The sequence below is a fragment of the Elephas maximus genome, chromosome 13 (genome assembly GCF_024166365.1).
Source record: "Elephas maximus indicus isolate mEleMax1 chromosome 13, mEleMax1 primary haplotype, whole genome shotgun sequence".
Classification (NCBI taxonomy): Eukaryota; Metazoa; Chordata; class Mammalia; order Proboscidea; family Elephantidae; genus Elephas; species Elephas maximus.
In genome coordinates, this window is record NC_064831.1 from 101,017,217 (window position 1) to 101,036,015 (window position 18,799).

At 41.3% G+C, this 18,799-nt stretch overlaps 1 protein-coding gene across 3 annotated transcripts in view; it reads right to left on the reverse strand.

The window, feature by feature from the left end:
- Window positions 1-18,799, reverse strand: part of UBE3A (ubiquitin protein ligase E3A) — a 140,177-nt gene that overhangs the window by 23,767 nt on the left and 97,611 nt on the right. The window contains exon 12 of one of the 3 annotated variants that reach the window (XM_049852655.1): window positions 9,345-11,335. The exons of the other annotated variants lie outside the window; for them this stretch is intronic. Coding sequence (XP_049708612.1) covers window positions 11,317-11,335 — 19 coding nt within the window. The 3' untranslated portion in view covers window positions 9,345-11,316. Of the gene's footprint in view, window positions 1-9,344; window positions 11,336-18,799 lie in introns of those variants that run through there. 3 annotated transcript variants of the gene reach the window in all.

Consider the following 18,799-nt stretch of genomic DNA (forward strand, 5'->3'; position numbering starts at 1 on the left):
ACAGCACTGAGCCAGCCCACGGAGCAGCAGACCTGAGTGTCTTTGCACAGGAGGCTTCCTGGCAGAATGGGGTACATCTGAGCACTTAATGTTGGATTTAGGCTTGCCGACCCACGGGGCGACAGAGCTGAGTGCTTTCCGGCTGAAGTTTACTGGTGCAGTGGGGTGCCTCCAACCACTGATGGGTGGAGCTACAGTGCTTTGGAACACTTGCCCCAGCTGGGCAGATGCAGGCGTGAGGCCTGAAGGGCTGAGAGGCCAAGAAACCAGGAAGCAGAGCTGAAGAAACAAGGTACACAGGAAGCGGAGCTGCCACAGTCTCAAAGGTATGGCCAGGACCTCTGGGGATTCAAAGGGTGGAGCCGTGGTCTCTGGTGTTTCTAAGGGTGGAGTTGCCAATCAGATGGACTACGAGAATGGGGCCACCTATATATGAGGGAGCAGAGTTGCTGTCCTAGTGGGGCTGGAAGGCAGAGCTGAAACCCAGGGCTAAGGGGCCTCCACTCAGAATCCAGAGTGTGTGGCCAATATCTAGGGTCTATGAGGCAGGATTATTGTGTCACAGAGAACAGGAGATTATTTTTAATCCTTGAGGGCAAATGTAATGTGTTCTGCTGACTTGCTTGGTGCCTGTTATGCCTTCTTTCCCTCCAATTTCTCCCATTTGTAATGGAAATGTCTAGCTTGTGCCTGTCTGTTGCACCACTGTACATCTGGAAGCAGGTGACTCGTGTTTTAGATTTCACAGATGAAGAGGGATTTCTGGATTTTGGACTTGGAGTTGATTTAAGAGTTTTGCTATGATATGATTGGGTGAATACATTTTACATGTGGCAAAGACATGAATTTTGGGGGGCCAAAGGGTAGAATGTCATGGATTGAACTGTGTCCCCCAAAAATATGTGTATCAATTTGGGTAGGCCATGTTTCCCAGGATTGTATGATTGTCTACAATTTTGTCATCTGGTAAGACTTCCCTATGTGTTTTAAATCCTATCACTACGATGTTAATGAGATGGATTAGTGGCAGTTCAACTGATGAGATCTACAACATTAGATAGTGCGTTAAGCCAAACTCCTTTGAAGTATAAGACAAGGGAGCAGAGAGACATAGGGACCGCACACCACCAAGGAAACAGGGCCAGGAACAGAGTGTGTCCTTTGGACCCAGGATCCCTGAGCCTGAGAAGCTCTTATACCAGGATAAGATTGATGACAAGGACCTTCATCCAGAGCTGGCACAGAGAAGGCCTTCCCCTGGAGCTGATGCCCTGAATTAGGACTTCTAACTTACTAGACTGTGAGAGCATAAACTTCTGTTTGTTGAAACCATCCACTTGTGGTATTTCTGTCACAGCAACACTGGATGACTAAGACAGTGTTAAAGAGGACTAATATTAATATCAGATAAACTCTGGAGGAAAGAAAATTAGTAGGCACATTACATAATGATAAAAGGATCAATCTACCAAAAAGACATCCTGAGGCTCAATGTGTATATACCAAAAGAAGAGCTTCAAAATACATGAAGCAAAATCTAAAAGCGCTTAAAGGAAGAACAGACAAATCCACAATCATCACTGGGACCGTCAACACTGTAATCTGAGCAACTGACAGAATTACTAGACAAAAAAGGATCAAAACACTCAACCAACAAGACAAATCCACAGTCATCATTGGGGTCTTCAACACCACAGTCTGAGCAATTGACAGAACTGCTAGACAAAAAAAATTATTGAAACACTCAACCAACAAGATCTAGTCAACATTTATAGAACACTATATCTAATAACGATCTAATAACATCTGATACATCTAATAACATCTAATAACGGGATACATATTTTTTTCAGGCACCCATGGAACATTCACCAACACAGACCATATCTAAAAACCAAAACCCAAACCCACTGCCATCAAGTCGATTCTGACTCATAGTGACCCTACAGGACAGAGTAGAATTGCCCTGTAGAAGTTTCTAAGGAGCGCCTGGTGGATTCGAACTGCTGACCTTTTGTTTAGCCGCCGAAGTACTTAACAACTACACCACCAGAGTTTCCGACCATATCTAGGTCATAAAAAATTAAAAAAAAAAAAAAAACTCATCAAATTCTAAAGTACTGAAATCATACAGAATAAGTTTTTTTGTTCATAAAGGGATCAAACTAGAAATTAATAACAGAAAGATAATAGCAATATCTCCAATTAAACAACACACTTCTAAAGAAGTCACAAAAATGAAGTTCCAAAACAAATTTTTTAAAAAATACATATAGCTGAATGAAAATGAAAATACAACATGTCAAAAATATTTGGGACACAGCTAACACAATGCTGAGCAGTATATTTAAAGCACTAAATGCTTGCATTAGAAAAGAGAAAAGGTCTCAAATCTATAATCAAATTCCTGCCTCAATAAACTAGAAAGCAGGGCTTAGAGCCAGTTCATTCCTGTTAGAACCCCTGCTGAGAATGGGCATTTCTACCCCAGATGTACTGAATCAGGACATACAGTTTAACAAAATTCCCAGGTGATTCTTAAGTATAACTTCCTAGGAACTTATTAGAAATGCAAGTTTCCAGAAGAAAATCTGCTAGAAATGCAAATTTTCAATGGCGTTCTAACCAAAATGAATCTGTTTAGAAAAGGGCAAAACAAAGCTGAAGCAAGCAGAAACCAAACCGACTGCTATGGAATTGATTCCGACTCATAGATACCCTATAGGAAAGAGTAGAACTGCCCCATAGGGTTTCCAAGGAGTCGTTGGTGGATTCAAACTGCCAACCTTTTGGTTTGCAGCTGAGCTCTTAGCCACTGCACTGCCAGGGCTCCAAGGTATAAAATAACCCCACCAACCCACAGCTGTCGAGTCGATTCCGACTCATAGCGACCCTATAGGACAGAGTAGAACTGCCTGATAGAGTTTCCAAGGAGTGCCCGGTGGATTCGAACTGCTGACCTCTTGTGTAGCAGCCATAGCACTTAACCACTACACCACCAGGGTTTGCAAGGAATAAAATAGAGGATACCAATTCAGACCCTGCAACACCAAAAGAATAAGGAAACTCTACATACATACCTTTGACAAATTAAATGAAATGGAGCAATTCCTCCAACACAAAACTACCACAACTCACCAAATATGAAAGATAATTTTAATGGTCCTATAACTATTATAACTATTAACATTCATATGAGTCGGAATCAACTCAATGGCAACGGGTTTGGTTTTTTTGGATTATAACCATTAAAGGAGCCCGGGCAGCACGCTGGCTAAGCATTTGGCTGCTAACTGAAAGGTTACTGGTTCGATCCCACCAGCCGCTGGGCAGGAGAAAGGTGTGACAGTCTGCTTCTGTAAAGATTTACATCCTTTGAAACCCTACGGAGCAGTTCTATTCTGTCCTATAGGGTTGCTATTAGTTGGAATAGACGCCACGGCAATGGGTTGTAACCATGAAAGACATTAAATTTGTAATTAAAAAGCATCCGTCCCCCCAAAAAATCTCTAGGCCCAAACAATTAAGGAAGAACCACCACCACTTTTACACAATCTCTTCTAGAAAGCAGAACAGGAGAGAACACTTCCCACTCGTTATATGAGGTATTAAGCTAATGTTAAAACTGCATCAAGATAGCACAAAAAAGAAAACTACAAATATATCCCATGAACGTAGATGCATAAATCCTTAACAAAATATTACCAAATCGAATTCAACCATGTACGAAAACTATGTATCATGAGCCAACTACATTTACTCCGGTATGCAAGGCTGGTTCCATATCTGAAAATCCATTAGTGTAACCTACCGTATTAATAAAGAAAAATCACGATCACAGCAATTGCTGTAGAAAAGCATCTGACAAAACAAACTCCCATTCATGACAAAACTCTCTGCAAAGAAAGCATACTATATGATAACATTTAAATAAAATATTTCAACCAAAATTATGAGAGACAGAAATAGTGGTTGTCAGTGCGGGATGATTGGGAAGGGTTTAAGTGTAGCTACAAAGAGGGAGCTTTGTGATGAAATAGTTCTGAACTTTGTGATGGCGGGTATGCCAATCTATACACATGATGAGACTGGATAGGCCACTGGACACACATATACGTACACATGTGCAGAATTAGGAAAATCTGAATATGCTCCATAGATTGTACCAATGTCAACTTCCTTATTTTGATATTTTACTAGAGTTATTCAAGATGTTACCCTGTGGGAAAATGAATGAACGGCACATGTGACCAACATGTACGTTCTCTGAAAACTTCTTGTGCATCTTTATTTCAAAATAAAAAATTTCAAAAGCAAACAAAAATCTTCTCATAAAACTCTAGGCCCTGACATTCTCCATGCTGAATTAAATCAAATACTTAAGAAAAAAAAAATCAATTTTACACAAATATTTCTGAAAATGAGGGCGACTCTTTCCAAATCATTATATGAGGAGAGCAAAACCTTTATACCAAAACCTGATAAATGTATGAACAAGAAAAGGAAATTACAGAGCAGTATTTTCTCATGAAGACAGATGCACTCTTAACAAAATGTTATAAAAATAGAGCAATGTATTTATAAAAAAATCATAATAGTTGGATTTATCTAGGAATGGAAGATTGACATGATATTGGAAAATTCAGTGGAATTAATCACATTAACAGAATAAAGGAGATAATTATATAATCATTTTTATAGATGCAGAAAAAGCACTTGGTAAGTTTCAATATTCATGATAAAAACTTTAAGCAAACTAAAAACAGAGGGCGACTCTCAGTTTGATGAAGGGCATCTAGCAAAAACTTAGAGCTGACCTAACAGTTAATGGTGAAACACTGTATCTTTGTCAACAAAATTAGGATCAAAGCAAGAACGATTTGTACTCGAAATTCTAGCTAGTGCAATAAAGCAAAAACTGTAGCAAGAGAGGAAAAGATTAGGAAGAAAGAAGTAAACCTGTCTATTTGAACTTAAAAAAAAAAAAATCAAATCTCAAAGAATCTATTTAAAAAAAAAAAGTACTAGAATGAAGAAGTGAATTTAGAAAGGTCACATGATACAAAGTAGATATACAAAAAACCTTTGTATTTCCATATACAAGAAACAATTGAAAACTGAAATTAAAAAACATTATAACATAAAAAAACACTTAAAAATTAATTACTAACAATAATATACACGTCAATGCTAAAAGTTACAGAATGCCGTGAGAAATTTAAAAATATCTAGATAAAGGGAGAAATATACCACATTCAAGGATTAGAAAAATCAGTATTGTTAAAATATCAATTCTCTCCAAATTTTCATACGGACTCAAAGCAATCAGAATCAAAATCCCAGCAGGCTTTTTCTTTTAGGAGAAATTGACTAATTGATTCTAATATTTAGGTAAATAGAAGTATAAAAGATCTACAAATGCCAAAGCAATGTGGCAAAGGGGCAAAGTTGAACCCACAGCATCCAATTTGATGACTTACTCTGTAAAGCTGCAGTAACCAACAGTGTGGTTTTGGCATAAGGACAAGAGAGCGGAACGGAGAGTCCAGAAATAACACTCATACGTAAACTGATTCGACAAATGTGTAAAGGCAATTCAATGACAGAAGGACAAGTATCTCTAACAAATGATTCAGGAACAACTGGATAAACATACTGAAAAAACTGAACTGCGTACTACCTAATATCTTACACAAAAATACGAAATAGATCTCAGACTTAAACATAAAAGCTAAAATTATGCTTTTAGAAGACAGTATCAGAGAAAAATCTTTGTGGCTCTGGAATAGGCAAGGATATAAAACACACTAGCCAAAAAGTGAAAAAAAAAAGATAAATTAGACTTCAACGAATAACTTCTGCTCATCAAAAAAAAAAAAAAGGCTTAATATTGTTAAGATATCAATATTACCCAAAGCAACCTACAGATTTAATGCAATCTCGATTGAAATTCCAACAGCCTTCTTTATAGAATGCCATGGACTGATTTATGTCGCCCCCAAAAATGGGTGTATCAATTTGGCTGGGCCACGATTCCCAGTATTGTGTGGTTGTCCTCCATTTTGTGATTGTAATTTTTTGTTAAAGATGATTAGGGAGGAATTGTAACACCCTTACTAAGGTCACGCCCCTAATTCAATGTAAAGGGAGTTTCCCGGTGATGTGGCCTGTACCACCTCTTATCTTAAAAAAAAAAAAAAAGGAAAGGGATGCAAGCAGAGTTGGGAGCCTCATACCACCAAGAAAACACCAGGAGCACTGCGTGTCCTCTGGACCTGGGGTTCCTGAGCAGAGAAGCTCCTAGCCCAGGGTAAAATTGATGAGAAGCACCTTCCTCCAAAGCTGACAGAGAAGGAGCCTTCCCCTGGAGCTGATGCCCTGAATGTGGACTTCTAGCCTACTTAAAAAAAAGAAAAAAACCTGTTGCCTTCGAGTCGATTCCAGCTCATAGTGATCCTACAGAACAGAAGAGAACTGCCCCATAGAGTTTCCAAGAAGTGCCTGGTGGATTTGAACTGCCAACCTCCCGGTTGGCAGCCGTAGCACTTTAACCACTACGCCACCAGGATTTCCTCTATCCTACCAGATGTGAGAAAATAAATTTCTCTTTGTTAAAGCCATCCACTTGTGGTATCTGTTACAGCAGCACTATATGACAAAGACACAGAAATAGAAAAACTAATCTTCAACTTTACATGGAATGGCAAGAGGTCCCGAACAGCTAAAGCAATGTTGAAAGAGAAGAACAAACAAGGAGGACGCACACTTCCTGATTTTAAAACATACTGTACAGCTAAATTAATCAAAACAGCCTGGTACTGATATAACAGTAGACACACAGGACAAGAGAATAGAATTCACAGTCCAGAAATAAACCCATACATTTGTGTTCAACTAGTTTTTCACAAGGGTACTACTAAATAAGTCCATTCGATGGGGGAAAGAAAAGTCTCTTCAATAAGTGGTGCTGGAAAAACTGGACTTCCACATGCAGAAAAATGAAACAGGATCCATGTCTCACACCATACACAAAAACAAATTCAAAATGGATTAAGGGACCTAAATGTGAAAACTAAAACAATAAAATTCTTAGAAGAAAAAGCAGGGGCAACACTGTCAGGCCTAGCTTGTAACAATGGACTATCTAAGTTAATAACAACAGCACAAACAGCAAAAGACTAAATAAATAAATAGGACCTCTTAAAAATTAAAAAATTTGTTCATGAAAAGACTTCACCAAAAAAGTTAAGACTAGCTACTGACTGGAAGAACATCCTCGGAAACCATATATCCAACAAGAATCTAATAAAAAATACATAAAACTTGACAACTTCACAACAAAAAGACAACCCAATCATAAAAATGGGCAAAGGACTTGAATAGACATTTTATCAAAGAGGACATTCAAATGGCCACCGAATACATGAAAAGATGCTCAGCATTGTTAGCCATCAGAGAGATGCAAATCAAAACCATAATGGGCTACCATTTCTCTTCCACTAGGATGGCCAAGATAAAAAAACAAAATAACAAATGTTGGCAAGGATGCGGGGAAATTGGAACCGTTACCCATTGCTGGTGGGAATGCAAAATGATACAGATGTGGAAAACAGTGAAGCAGTTCCCCAAAAAACTAAAAATAGAACTACATATGACCCAGCAATTCCACTTTTAGGTATATAACCCAAAAGACTTGAAGGCAGAGACTCAGAGACTAGTATATCAATGTTCATTCAAGCACTATTCACAATAGCCGAAAGGTGGAAACAACCTAAATGCCCACCAACAGATGAACGGATAAATAAAATGTGGTACATACAAACAATGGAATAGTACTCAGCCAGTAGAAGAAATGAAGTCTTGATACATGCTACAATATGGATGGAGCTGGAAGACACTGAAATAAGTCAAAAGCAAATGGGCAAATACCGTATGACTTTACTTATATAAAAAGACAAGAAAAGGCAAATCTATAGAGACCAAAGTTTACTAGTGGTTACCAGGGGTGGGATGGTCGGGAAAAGGGGAAGGGCGGTTAACGTTGATGGAAAATCGCATTAAGGATAGGGTTGCACAGTCGATTACTGTAATTGCTGCCAATAAGTTGTACACCTGTAAAAAGTTGAACTGGCAAAAGTTGTGTGATAGACATATTTATAATGATGATCAAAAACAACAATAACAACAAAAAAAAGGAGTAGCTGCTAAGACTGCTTATGTATAACCAAAATTCTCGTGGGAGTTGGTTCCTTTTTTTGGAAGTTTAGGGTCATGGTTTCATGGGACATGCCAGTTAACTAGCCTAATAACTTGTTTAGTGCTTCTGTTCTCCCCCCTAGTTCACTGCATAGTGACTGGGGTCTTGAAAGCTTGCAAGGGGCCATCTGAGTCACAGTAACTGTTCTCTATTTGCCTGGATCAAGAGGATGAAGGAGCATCCGTAACAGAAGGACGATATGGGACATGTGGCTAATTGTTCCCACGAACTGCCTCCACTGCCATGAGACCAAAAGAACTGGATGGTGCCCAGCCACCATTCCTGAACATTGTGATCAAAGATTCCATAGAAGAATTCTGATCAAAAAGGGGGAAATGCAGAACAGAATTTCAAATTCTCACGGACTCCAGACTTCCTGGAGCCATGAGGGTTGGAAGAATACCTGAAAACTACTGCCCTGAAATAATCTTTGAATTTTAAGTCATGAAATCCCCTGAAGTCTTCTTAAAATCAAGCAATAGTTTGGCTTAACTGGTGAAGGATGTCTGCCTTGAGCATTATGCCCTTTTGAGATCTGTATGGATCAAACTGACAATAGCAAATTGGAAGACTGGATGAGAACCTCGTGGGGCAGTGAATTTGTGTTGATGGGGGAGGAACAACTCAGAAAAGGAGGGCGAGAATGGTTGCACAACTCAAAGAATATAATCAATGTCACCAAATGGTAGGCGTAGAAACTGCTGAACTGGTGTTATGTTTTGCTGTGTATATTAATGACAAAAAATAAATAGAACTAAAAATAAAAAAAGACAAGCCACAGACTGAGACAAAACATTCCCAATATATGTATCAGAAAAAGGCCTTTAATCTAGAATATGTATTTCTAAAAACTTTTACAATCAACTGAAAGACACAAACTCAAAAAATGGGGAAAAGGCACTTTATAAAAGACTAGTCAATAAATGCATGGAAAAAGTGCTCAACATCATTAAAAAAAAATCATTAGTCATCGGGAAATGTATATTAAAACCACAACAAGATCCTGTTTCACACTTACCAGAATGCATGAAATTAAAGATTAACTTTTTAATTAATTAATTAGGAGAATTAACTAGATAGTAGAAAAGGATCAACTTCAGTGAAGGGAAGGACAATACACAATACACAGGAAGTCAGCATGACTTTAATAAAGATTAACGCCACCAAATGTTGACAAGGATGTGGAGTAACTAGAACTCTATATTGCTGGTGAGCATGTAAAATGGCATAACAATTTTAGAAATTGTTCTTGCAGTTTCTTATAACATTAAACATACACCTACCATACGATCCAGAGACTTCACTCTTACACATTTACCCAAGAGAAATGAAAACACAGGTCCACAGTAAGACTGTATATAGTTTTATTCATAATATTCTCAAATTGGAAACAAACCAATTGCTCATAAACAGGAGAATGAATAAATTCTGCATATTCATATAACAGATGTGGTGCAATGGGTCCTTAATGTGGCCTTTTTACCCTGGGTTTGTAGAAAAAACAACTTGGGAGCCAATTTCCCAAGGTGACTGACATTTCCTAGATAAGCTATAAACAACTTGATGATTTGTTACTTTTGCCTGGCCTGGCCCAGTAACTGACAAGGTCTAGAAGACTGAAATTTCCAGTTAATCAAGGACTAGTTTGGCTCCAATACGGCTAAAATGACCGGTTGGGCTCCAATTCTGCTAGGGAAGCCCTGCCTTGAAATTGACAAGAAATGACGTATAAAAATGGCTGAAACAGGCTTTTTGGGGCCTCCTGGTTGAAAAGACCCTAGGGTGGAAAGTGTCCTCCAGGACATGGGGGACTGCACAGAGAACTTCCTGGACTGGGTAAAGAGCTGTACATGGGTAAAGAGTTGTACCACACTTAGGGCTTAAACAGTACCAGAAACCCCGGCTGAGAGCAGTTAACATTCATCAAGAAGCCCAGAAGCAGAAGCAAGGGCCCTCACCTGACACAGTCGAATGGGGCTGAAGCAGCCTGCTAAGGAGTGGCAGTGCAAGGCCTGCATGGAGCACATGGCCTGCCTGGAGCATAGGGGGCTGCCCTGAGCAGCTGGCACTAATTTGAGTGTAGTTCTTGAGCAGGTAACTGCCCACCGAGCAGTTCTGTCACAAGAGCTGTTGAGATCCAGTCTACACCTGCGGCCGGCCTAGAGCTGTAGTCAGCAATGGGGTCAGGAGTAGAGTTGTCCTAAGGCTGCTGGTTGAGAGCTGGACCAGTCAGTGATGGGAGCAAAGCTGATCAAGAGGAGAGAGGGGGTGTGCATGCAACGCCAGTAGTCATGATGCAGCCGCCAATACCTGAAGTGGTGATGTTAACTCAGCACTCAAACCGTGGCGCATCTGCTGACAACTGAGGTGCAGCGTGCCCACCAAGTGACGCAAGAACGAACCCTGGTTTGGGGAAAGGTAAGTGGGTCCCGCTTGAGATTAAGTGAGTCTGTGGTGAACCTTCCTCAACTTTTCCCTTTGCATTTCTTCATTTATCTTTCCCTGTTTATGACATTCTCTGCTATACTAAAAGTATCACAGACAGGGTGTTTCATGACTTTTGTGGACACTGCATTGAATTATCAAATTCACTAGAGAGACTGCCATGGGATGGCTGATGTCAGAAAACCTGAGAAGTTGGAACCAGCTTGGTGCTGATTCTTCATGAAGTTTCTTAGTTTAACGGAACATTACCCTGCAATAAAAGATACGTGTATTTCAATGGATTAAAATTTTATCTCACACGACATCATCATTGCTTGCTTGTCTTAGGCTGGGTTATTTACAGAAGCAAAACCAGTAAAGCATATATATAAACAGAAAAAGAGATTTATATCAAGGAAATGGCTCACGCGGTTGTAGAGGCTGTATAACGTCCCAAGTCTGTGGATAAAGAAAGAGGCTTCTCCTGATCTCACATAGCCACAGGGGCTGGCGAACCCAAGATCGGTGGGCCAGAGAGCCAGGCTGTTGCTCACAAGCTGTGAAGATCGATGAATCCCAAGACTGGCAGGCAAGACTGCAGGTAAGCTACTAGCTTAAGTTCCAACAACCGGAGGTCAGATGAACAGGAGCCAGCTGCAGGATCCAGAATGAGCAAAAGCCTGAGAGCACCGCCTGAACATCTGCCCACACTTGATGCAGGCCACAAGCCAAGCAAATTCCCCTTCAACTGATTGGCTACTCACAGCAGATCCCGTATCAAATCTCAACAGGGAAGTGATCACAACATTATATGACTGCCAAAATGTGGATAATCATGGCCCAGCCACGTTAACCATCACAGTCCCCCCTTTGTCAACTTGGCACCTGTACACATCTCCTTAAACCATACATAATCGCTGAATAAAGACAATTATAAAGTCATATTTTCACCTAACATGATACAATGAACACACATACAACCGAAAATGCAATAGCCCTGTTTACATCTTATATTTTATAAGTGAAAAAAACAAAAATATTTGATACACACATACAAAGCAGAAATACAATTAGAGTCCTCGTTTCTGCAACTAGTCATACGGTCATAACTGGTATTTAGAACTACCTTCTTCTATCACCTAGTCTGTATTCACTTCGCCCTCAGTTGGTCATGGTTCTTTGCCTGGTGGGGTGACCCAAGCCTTCGTTCCTCCAGGGTCTGTGCGATTGGTAGTCATGTCAGAAATGGGCTGCTGTAGTTTTCCATTGACTTTAATTGCAGGGCATGGTAGTACTAAGAGATGTGTTAAGCCATCTCCTGTGTTCCAGATATACTCTCCTTTACCTCCATCATGTAATAATCTAATTTCCTCTTGCTAATCTGGATCAATCGCACCAGCCAGTATGTTAACTCCCTTCTTTGCCTGTTGATTCAGAGGCAGAGGGAGCCCAAAGTGGCCACGTGGCATGCTTAGCTTCCAGTTCAATGGCATCAGTGATGTGTCTCCAGGTGGGAGCATTCCTCCCTTTGAAACTAAGACTTCCAGACCTGCAGAGAATTAAGGTCGAGGGAAAAGGAAGCAAAAATCTGGCGAGTGGCTCACTAGGAAAACAGTGCCGCTTCCATTCCACCCCTTGATTCCTGGACCCATGAATCTTGGCTATAGGAGAAACAGCACCACACACTGGACACTGGCTTAGAGCATATAAAGCCTTCTGGAGAACACTGCCCCAACCCTGCAAGGCTGTGTCTTTAGGAGGCCATTCCATCGTTCTATCAAGCCAGCTGCTTCAGGATGATGGGGAACACGGTAAGACCAGTGAATTCCATGAACATGGGCTCCCTGCCACACTTCATTTGCTGTGAAGTGAGATCCCTGATCAGAGGCAATGCTCTGGGGATGCCATGACAGTGGGTTAAGGCATATCACGGATGGTAGTTTTGGCAGAAGCACTGCATGCTCAGAAGGGAAATCCATATCCAAAGTAAATGTCTATTCCAATAAGAACAAAACGCTGCCCTCTCCATGATGGAAGTGGTCCAAGGTAATCAACCTGCCACCAGGTTGCTGGCTGATCACCTAGAGGGATGGTGCCATACTGGGGACTGAGTTTTGGTCTCTGATGCTTGCAAATTGGGTGCTCTACAGTGGCAGTAGCCAAATCAGCCCTGGTAAGTAGAAGTCCATGTTGCTAGGCCCATGCATAACCTCCATCCCTGCCACCACGGCCATTTTGTTCATGAGCCCATTAAGCAATGATGGGAGTAGCTGGGGCGGGAGAGGATAAGTGGTTTCCACAGAACACATCATCCTATGCACTGGATTGTTAAAATCCTCCTGCGTTGAGGTCACCTTTGGTGAGCATTCACGTAAGATACAAACATCTTCACTTTTCTGGCACATTCAGAGAGGTCTATCCACATACCACCACTTCACCACAAATCCTTATCTTCAATTTTCCAATCATGTTCCAAGTCCCTGACCATCCAGCCAAACCATTGGCCACGGCCCATGAATCAGTACACAATCGTACATTTGGCCATTTCTACTTGCAGTCAAAGTGAACGAGATACACTGCCGAAGTTCTGCCCAGTGGGAAGATTTTCCTTCACTGCTGTCCTTCAGGAAAGCCCCCAAAAGGGACTATAGTGCTGCTGCTGTCCACTTTTGAGTGGTGCCTGCGTACCATGCAGAACCATCTGTAAACCAGGCATGAGTTTTCTCTTCTTCAGTCAACTGATTATAAGGAACTCCCCATGAGGCCATAGGTGCCGACTGGGAGATGGAAGGTAACGTACCAGGAGTGGAGACCATGGGCGTTTGGACCACTTCCTCATGCAACTTACTTGTGCCTTCAGGTCTTGCTCAGGCCCAATTTCATATATACCACTTCCATTTAATGACGGAGTGCTCCTGTGCACATCCAACTTTATAACTCTGTGGGTCAGACAACACTCAGTTCATGCTGGGCAGCTCAGGCCACATGGTGGCTTGGTGTTCCATGGTTAAGCGTTCAGTAGCACCCAGTAACAAGCCAAAAGCTGTTTGTCAAAAGGAGAGTAGTTATCTGCACAGGGTAACTTTACTCCCAAATCCTAAGGGTCCATGCTGTGTTTCACCAACAGGGACCTGCCAAAGACTCCAAAGAGCCATATCTGCCAGGGACACTTCAAGCACCACTGGATCAGCTGCATCATATGGCTCAAGCGGCAGAGCAGCTTGCCCAGAGCCTGAACCTGCTGCAGAGCTTTCTCTTGTTCTGGGCCCTACTCAAAACCAGCAGTTCTACTAGTCACTTGATAAATAGGCTGGAGTAGCACCCCCAAATGAGGAATATGATGCCTCCAAAATCCAAAGAGGCCCACTAAGCAATGTGCCTCCTTTTCAGGTGTGGGACAAGCCAGAAGCAGTAACTTCCCCTTCACTTTAGAAGGAGTATCTCAACATGTCCCACACCACTAGACCCCTAGAAATTTCACTGAGGTGGAAGGCACCTGAATTTTTGTGGGATTAATTTCCCACCTTCTAGACTCGACGGCACTGGGCTGGGAGCACGCAAAGGTTTTACCAGTAATTCCAGAGTCACTGACACGTCTTCCTTACTAGGTTCAATCAGCAAAATGTCATCAATGTAATGGGCCAGTGTGACACCTTATGGAAGGGAAAGGCGATCAAGATCCCTGCAGAGTAAATTATGACATAAGGCTGGAGAGTTGATGTAACCCTGAGGTAGGCAACTGAAGGTATATTGCTGGCCTTGTCGGCTAAAAGCAAACTGCTTCTGATAGTACTTCAAAACAGGTATGAAGAAAAAGGCATTAACCAGATCAACAGCTGCATACCAGGTACCAGGGGATGTATTAATTTGCTCAACGAAACCACATCTGGAACAGCAGCTGCAATTGGAGTCACCACCTGGTTAAGTTTTCGATAATCCACTGTCATTCTCCAAGATCCATCTGTTTTTTGCACACACCAAAACAGGCTAGTTGAATGGGGATGTGGTGGGAATCAACACCCCTGCATCCTTCAAGTCCTTGATGGTGGCAGTAATCTGCAATCTCTCCAGGAATGCAATATTGCTTTTGCTTTACTACATTCCCAGTAGGGGCAGGTCTAATGGCTTCCACTAGGCTTTTCCTACCATAATAGCCCTTACTCCATTTGTCAGGGATGCAATGTGGGGATTTTGCCAGTTGCTGAGTGTATCTATTCCAATTATGCATTCTAGAACTGGGGAAATCACTACAGGATGGGTTTGTAGATCCACTGGCTCTACTGTGAGACTGACATGACCTAAGACTCCATTAATAACCTGATCTCCATATGCCTCCACTCTGACTGGTTGGCCACAGTGACATTTTGGGTCTCCTGGAATTAGTGCCAGTCCAGAGCCAGTATCCAGTAATCCCCAAAAAGTATGATTATTTCTTTCTCCCCAATGAACAGATCCCTTTGAGGAAGGCTAGAAGAAAGATTAACAGTATAAGTTTCTGACAGTGTATTGGAGTCCTTCCTCAAGGGGACCTGGTCTCCCCTTCAATCAAAGGATTGTGGGTCTGTAAACTTGCTCAACTCTGGGAACTGATTGAGGGGCTGTAACGCTCTATTCTGGTGATTCAAGTTAGACTGCTGTTCACTTGACCTAGAATTCATCTGCTTGTCCAGATCAAGTAATATTTACTGGATTTCTTAACTATTTTACTCCTAGGGACATCATGACTAAGTAGCCAACACTGTAAGTCCATATGAGTCAGCCCATTCTGATTACTGCTTTGACTCTGCAGTCCATTATGGTAACCACGCCCACCTTCTCTTTGTCAACTCAAGTGCTGCCACTTGACCCCTACCCCCATGGGCTCCAATTGGCCCCACTGTAGTTAGGTGTCTTAATTCAGTTAGAGCAGTTCCCACTGTCAAGCCTGACTTACATAAAATATCAATCACAGAAGTTTTCAAGGATGCTGGGGTTCCCTTCACAAATTTGTTCCTCACAGTTATGGTAAAAGGTGTGTCCTCTGGGCATTCCATGTGTGGGTCTGTGGATCTAACCTGATAAATCCACTCTAGCATGCCAAATTCCCTAAGCCTTTGGATACCTTCTTCTACACTATACCAAGGCAGGTCTGGTACTTCAATAGGCTACCACATAATCCATGCCTCAGCAACCCAACCTAATAAACTATTAGATCCTTTCCTAACCTCTTGAGCTGAAACACTGAATGAAGAATCTGTGCTTAGTAAGCCCATACCAATAAACTCAGACTGATCCATCTTTATATTCCTTGCACCACTATCCCACACCCTTAAAAGCAATTCCCACACATATTCCCCTGGTTTCTGTTTGTACTTATTAGAAAAGTCAAGCAGTTCTTTCAGAGTGTAGCACATCTCCTCCTGGGTTACACTTTGTACTTCACCTTTTGGGGTTCACTGGGACTTAAGTCTAGTTATAGGTCTAGAAGCCAAAATCGGTGGGGAAACATTTTGAGGACATTCAGCATTGTCTTGTCAATCATTTGCCTCAGGCAGTGTCCTAGGCAATGACACATACAAAGGTGCTTTAGATGCAGCTGGGTTAATCTCATTAGATGGGAGTGGAGGGGCTAAGGGTTCTGTTGGCAGGAGTGATTCAATGGAATTTAGGGGCTCAAAGTCTCCAGCTTCCTGATTATCTGTCCATATGTCCCCATCCTAGGTTTCAGGATCCCATTTCTTCCCGAATCAATGCCCGCACTTTATCTTCAGACATTTCTACTGATCGGTGGTTGAGTTGGCACTGTAATTCAGCCAGTCACTCTTACAATAAGATTCTGGGTCTGGTTTTTGGCAGTATCAGCTCTGCTGCTACAAGTAACATGGCCTTCTTTCAAGGCACAAGTGACAATTTTGAGGTTGTTTATGTGGCACTTGAGCTTTGACTCTGAAGCCCTGAGCTCATCCCTTTCTTTCACCAGTTTGTTAGTGAAAGTAGGACCAACCAACTAGCTTCCTTATTCTTTTCATTACGACAAAACTGTTGAAATGTATTATCCATGCCATCACCCAGAGCTTGCCTTTTACCGATTCCTGATCTATTTGTGTGATATTTTGTGTATTTGAATTGCCACCTCACACCATGGATTGGCAGTGCCCTCTTTACTACTGGAATGCAGAGTCATCAACATCTTTAAGACCAAGCAGACTTGAGAACCAATTTAGAAAACTGATCCATACAATTCTGTTTCTCTAGAACCACTCTGTGGGCCAAATGTCTGAGGCTGGGTTCTCTAGAGAAGCAAAACCCGTAAAGCACATAAATATACAGAGAGATTTATATCAAGGAAATGGCTCATGCAGTTGTAGAGGCTGTAACATCCCAAGTCTGTGTGTCAGGGAAGAGGCTTCTCCTAATTCACATTATTGCAGAGGCTGGCAAACCCAAGATCAACAGGCCGGAGAGCTGGGTTGTCACTCACAAGCTGTGAAGATCGACGAATCCCCAAGATCGGCGGGCAAGGCCACAGGTAAGCTGCCACCTCAAGACCCAACAACCAGAGTTTAAAGGAAAAGGAGCCCGATGCAAGATCCAGAATGAGCAAAAGCCCACGAGCCCTGCCTGAACATCCATCCAACCTCAATGCAGGCCACACACCCAAGGAAATTCCCCTTCAACTGATTGGCTGCTCATAGCAGATCCCATCATGGGGGTGGGTGATCACGTATCAAATCTCAACAGGGAAGTGCTCACAACATTATATGACTGTCAAAACACTGAGAATCGTGGCCCAGCCAAGTTGATACACAATCTTAACCATCACACCACTGCTCTGGTAACATTTGGGAAATGGTAGGAAATTACATTATTTTGATGACTGGTAAATAATGGGAAAGAATCAAGCATTTATTTTATCTGACATACACACACACGTAGAGGTATGTGTTCAGGGGGAGTTTTTCTTAATAGAAGTATTACAGGAAACAGAAGAAGGAGGAATAAAAACTGAGACTATCACCATTTGGCAACCTTTATTTAATGAACTAATCAATCTAGGCAATGATCGTCAATGCTGATAAAAATTACTAAAAGAGAGCAAAATAACCAGATTTCATGTATCTCTAGATGGAAGAGTAAACTAACACCTATGGAGTAGTCTAGACGGAAATGGGGTGGGGGTCAAATCTAAACTGACCAATCCTTTGAAAAACTCAGTATCAGTTAAAAAACACTGCAGACCTTGTCAAAAAGAAAAAAGGCATTTGAAAAGCTATGTCTCGGCAGTCACACAGGAAATTAAATCAGAGAGCTTTTTCAGCAGCTGAAACATATATGCATAAAAACTTATTTGTGATTTGATATTTTCATACTTTGTTTTTTAATGCTGCACTTTTCAATGTTTACATTTTAAATGCAGGGCTATTTAAATAATATTTTACTTTTTGCATTCACAATTGATCTTAAGAAATGTATTAATTAGGAATTTTGTCATAAAAGATAGAAATATAATTAAGATCTTAATTTCAATTATCCATAATAACAGCATAAAGATTATTTTCAATCATTCTCATAGAAACACTAAGATGCTACTTTTTTCCATAATAACTTTAAGAGTTCCTCTGTGATTAACATCATGGAGATATCACTATGATGCTCGTTCTTGTGACTTGCAGTGGGGTTTTCCCATTACTGTGTTATCTCAACCCCTTTTCGGGTCACCTTTGAACCTCCAATTAAGTAGCAGAGAAGTGGTTGTGAAGGGTAAATACACCCACGATTTCTGCTAGAAATAACCCACGGTGTACCAGAAAGAAGAAATATCAGTACTCTGCTACAAGCAAGGATAAAGAACAAAATAACAAAACAAAATATAAAATAATATAACATACAATAAAATAGCACCTCTCGATAGATACAGTTGATACTCATTCTGGCGTCTCTGTGCTTGGGCAATAACCTTTGGAGAGCCTCCAGAGAAGTACACGTTTGCATGCCTTCTCACGTCACCCCGCCAGTGGGTGTCAAAAAGGCATCTCTGTCCACTTTTATTAATCTCCTCAGCAGGGGAAGGAGACGCCTGCATCTTCTAGATTGCAAAGTATAGTACAGAGAAGTGGTGGAACAGAAGGAGCATTTGCT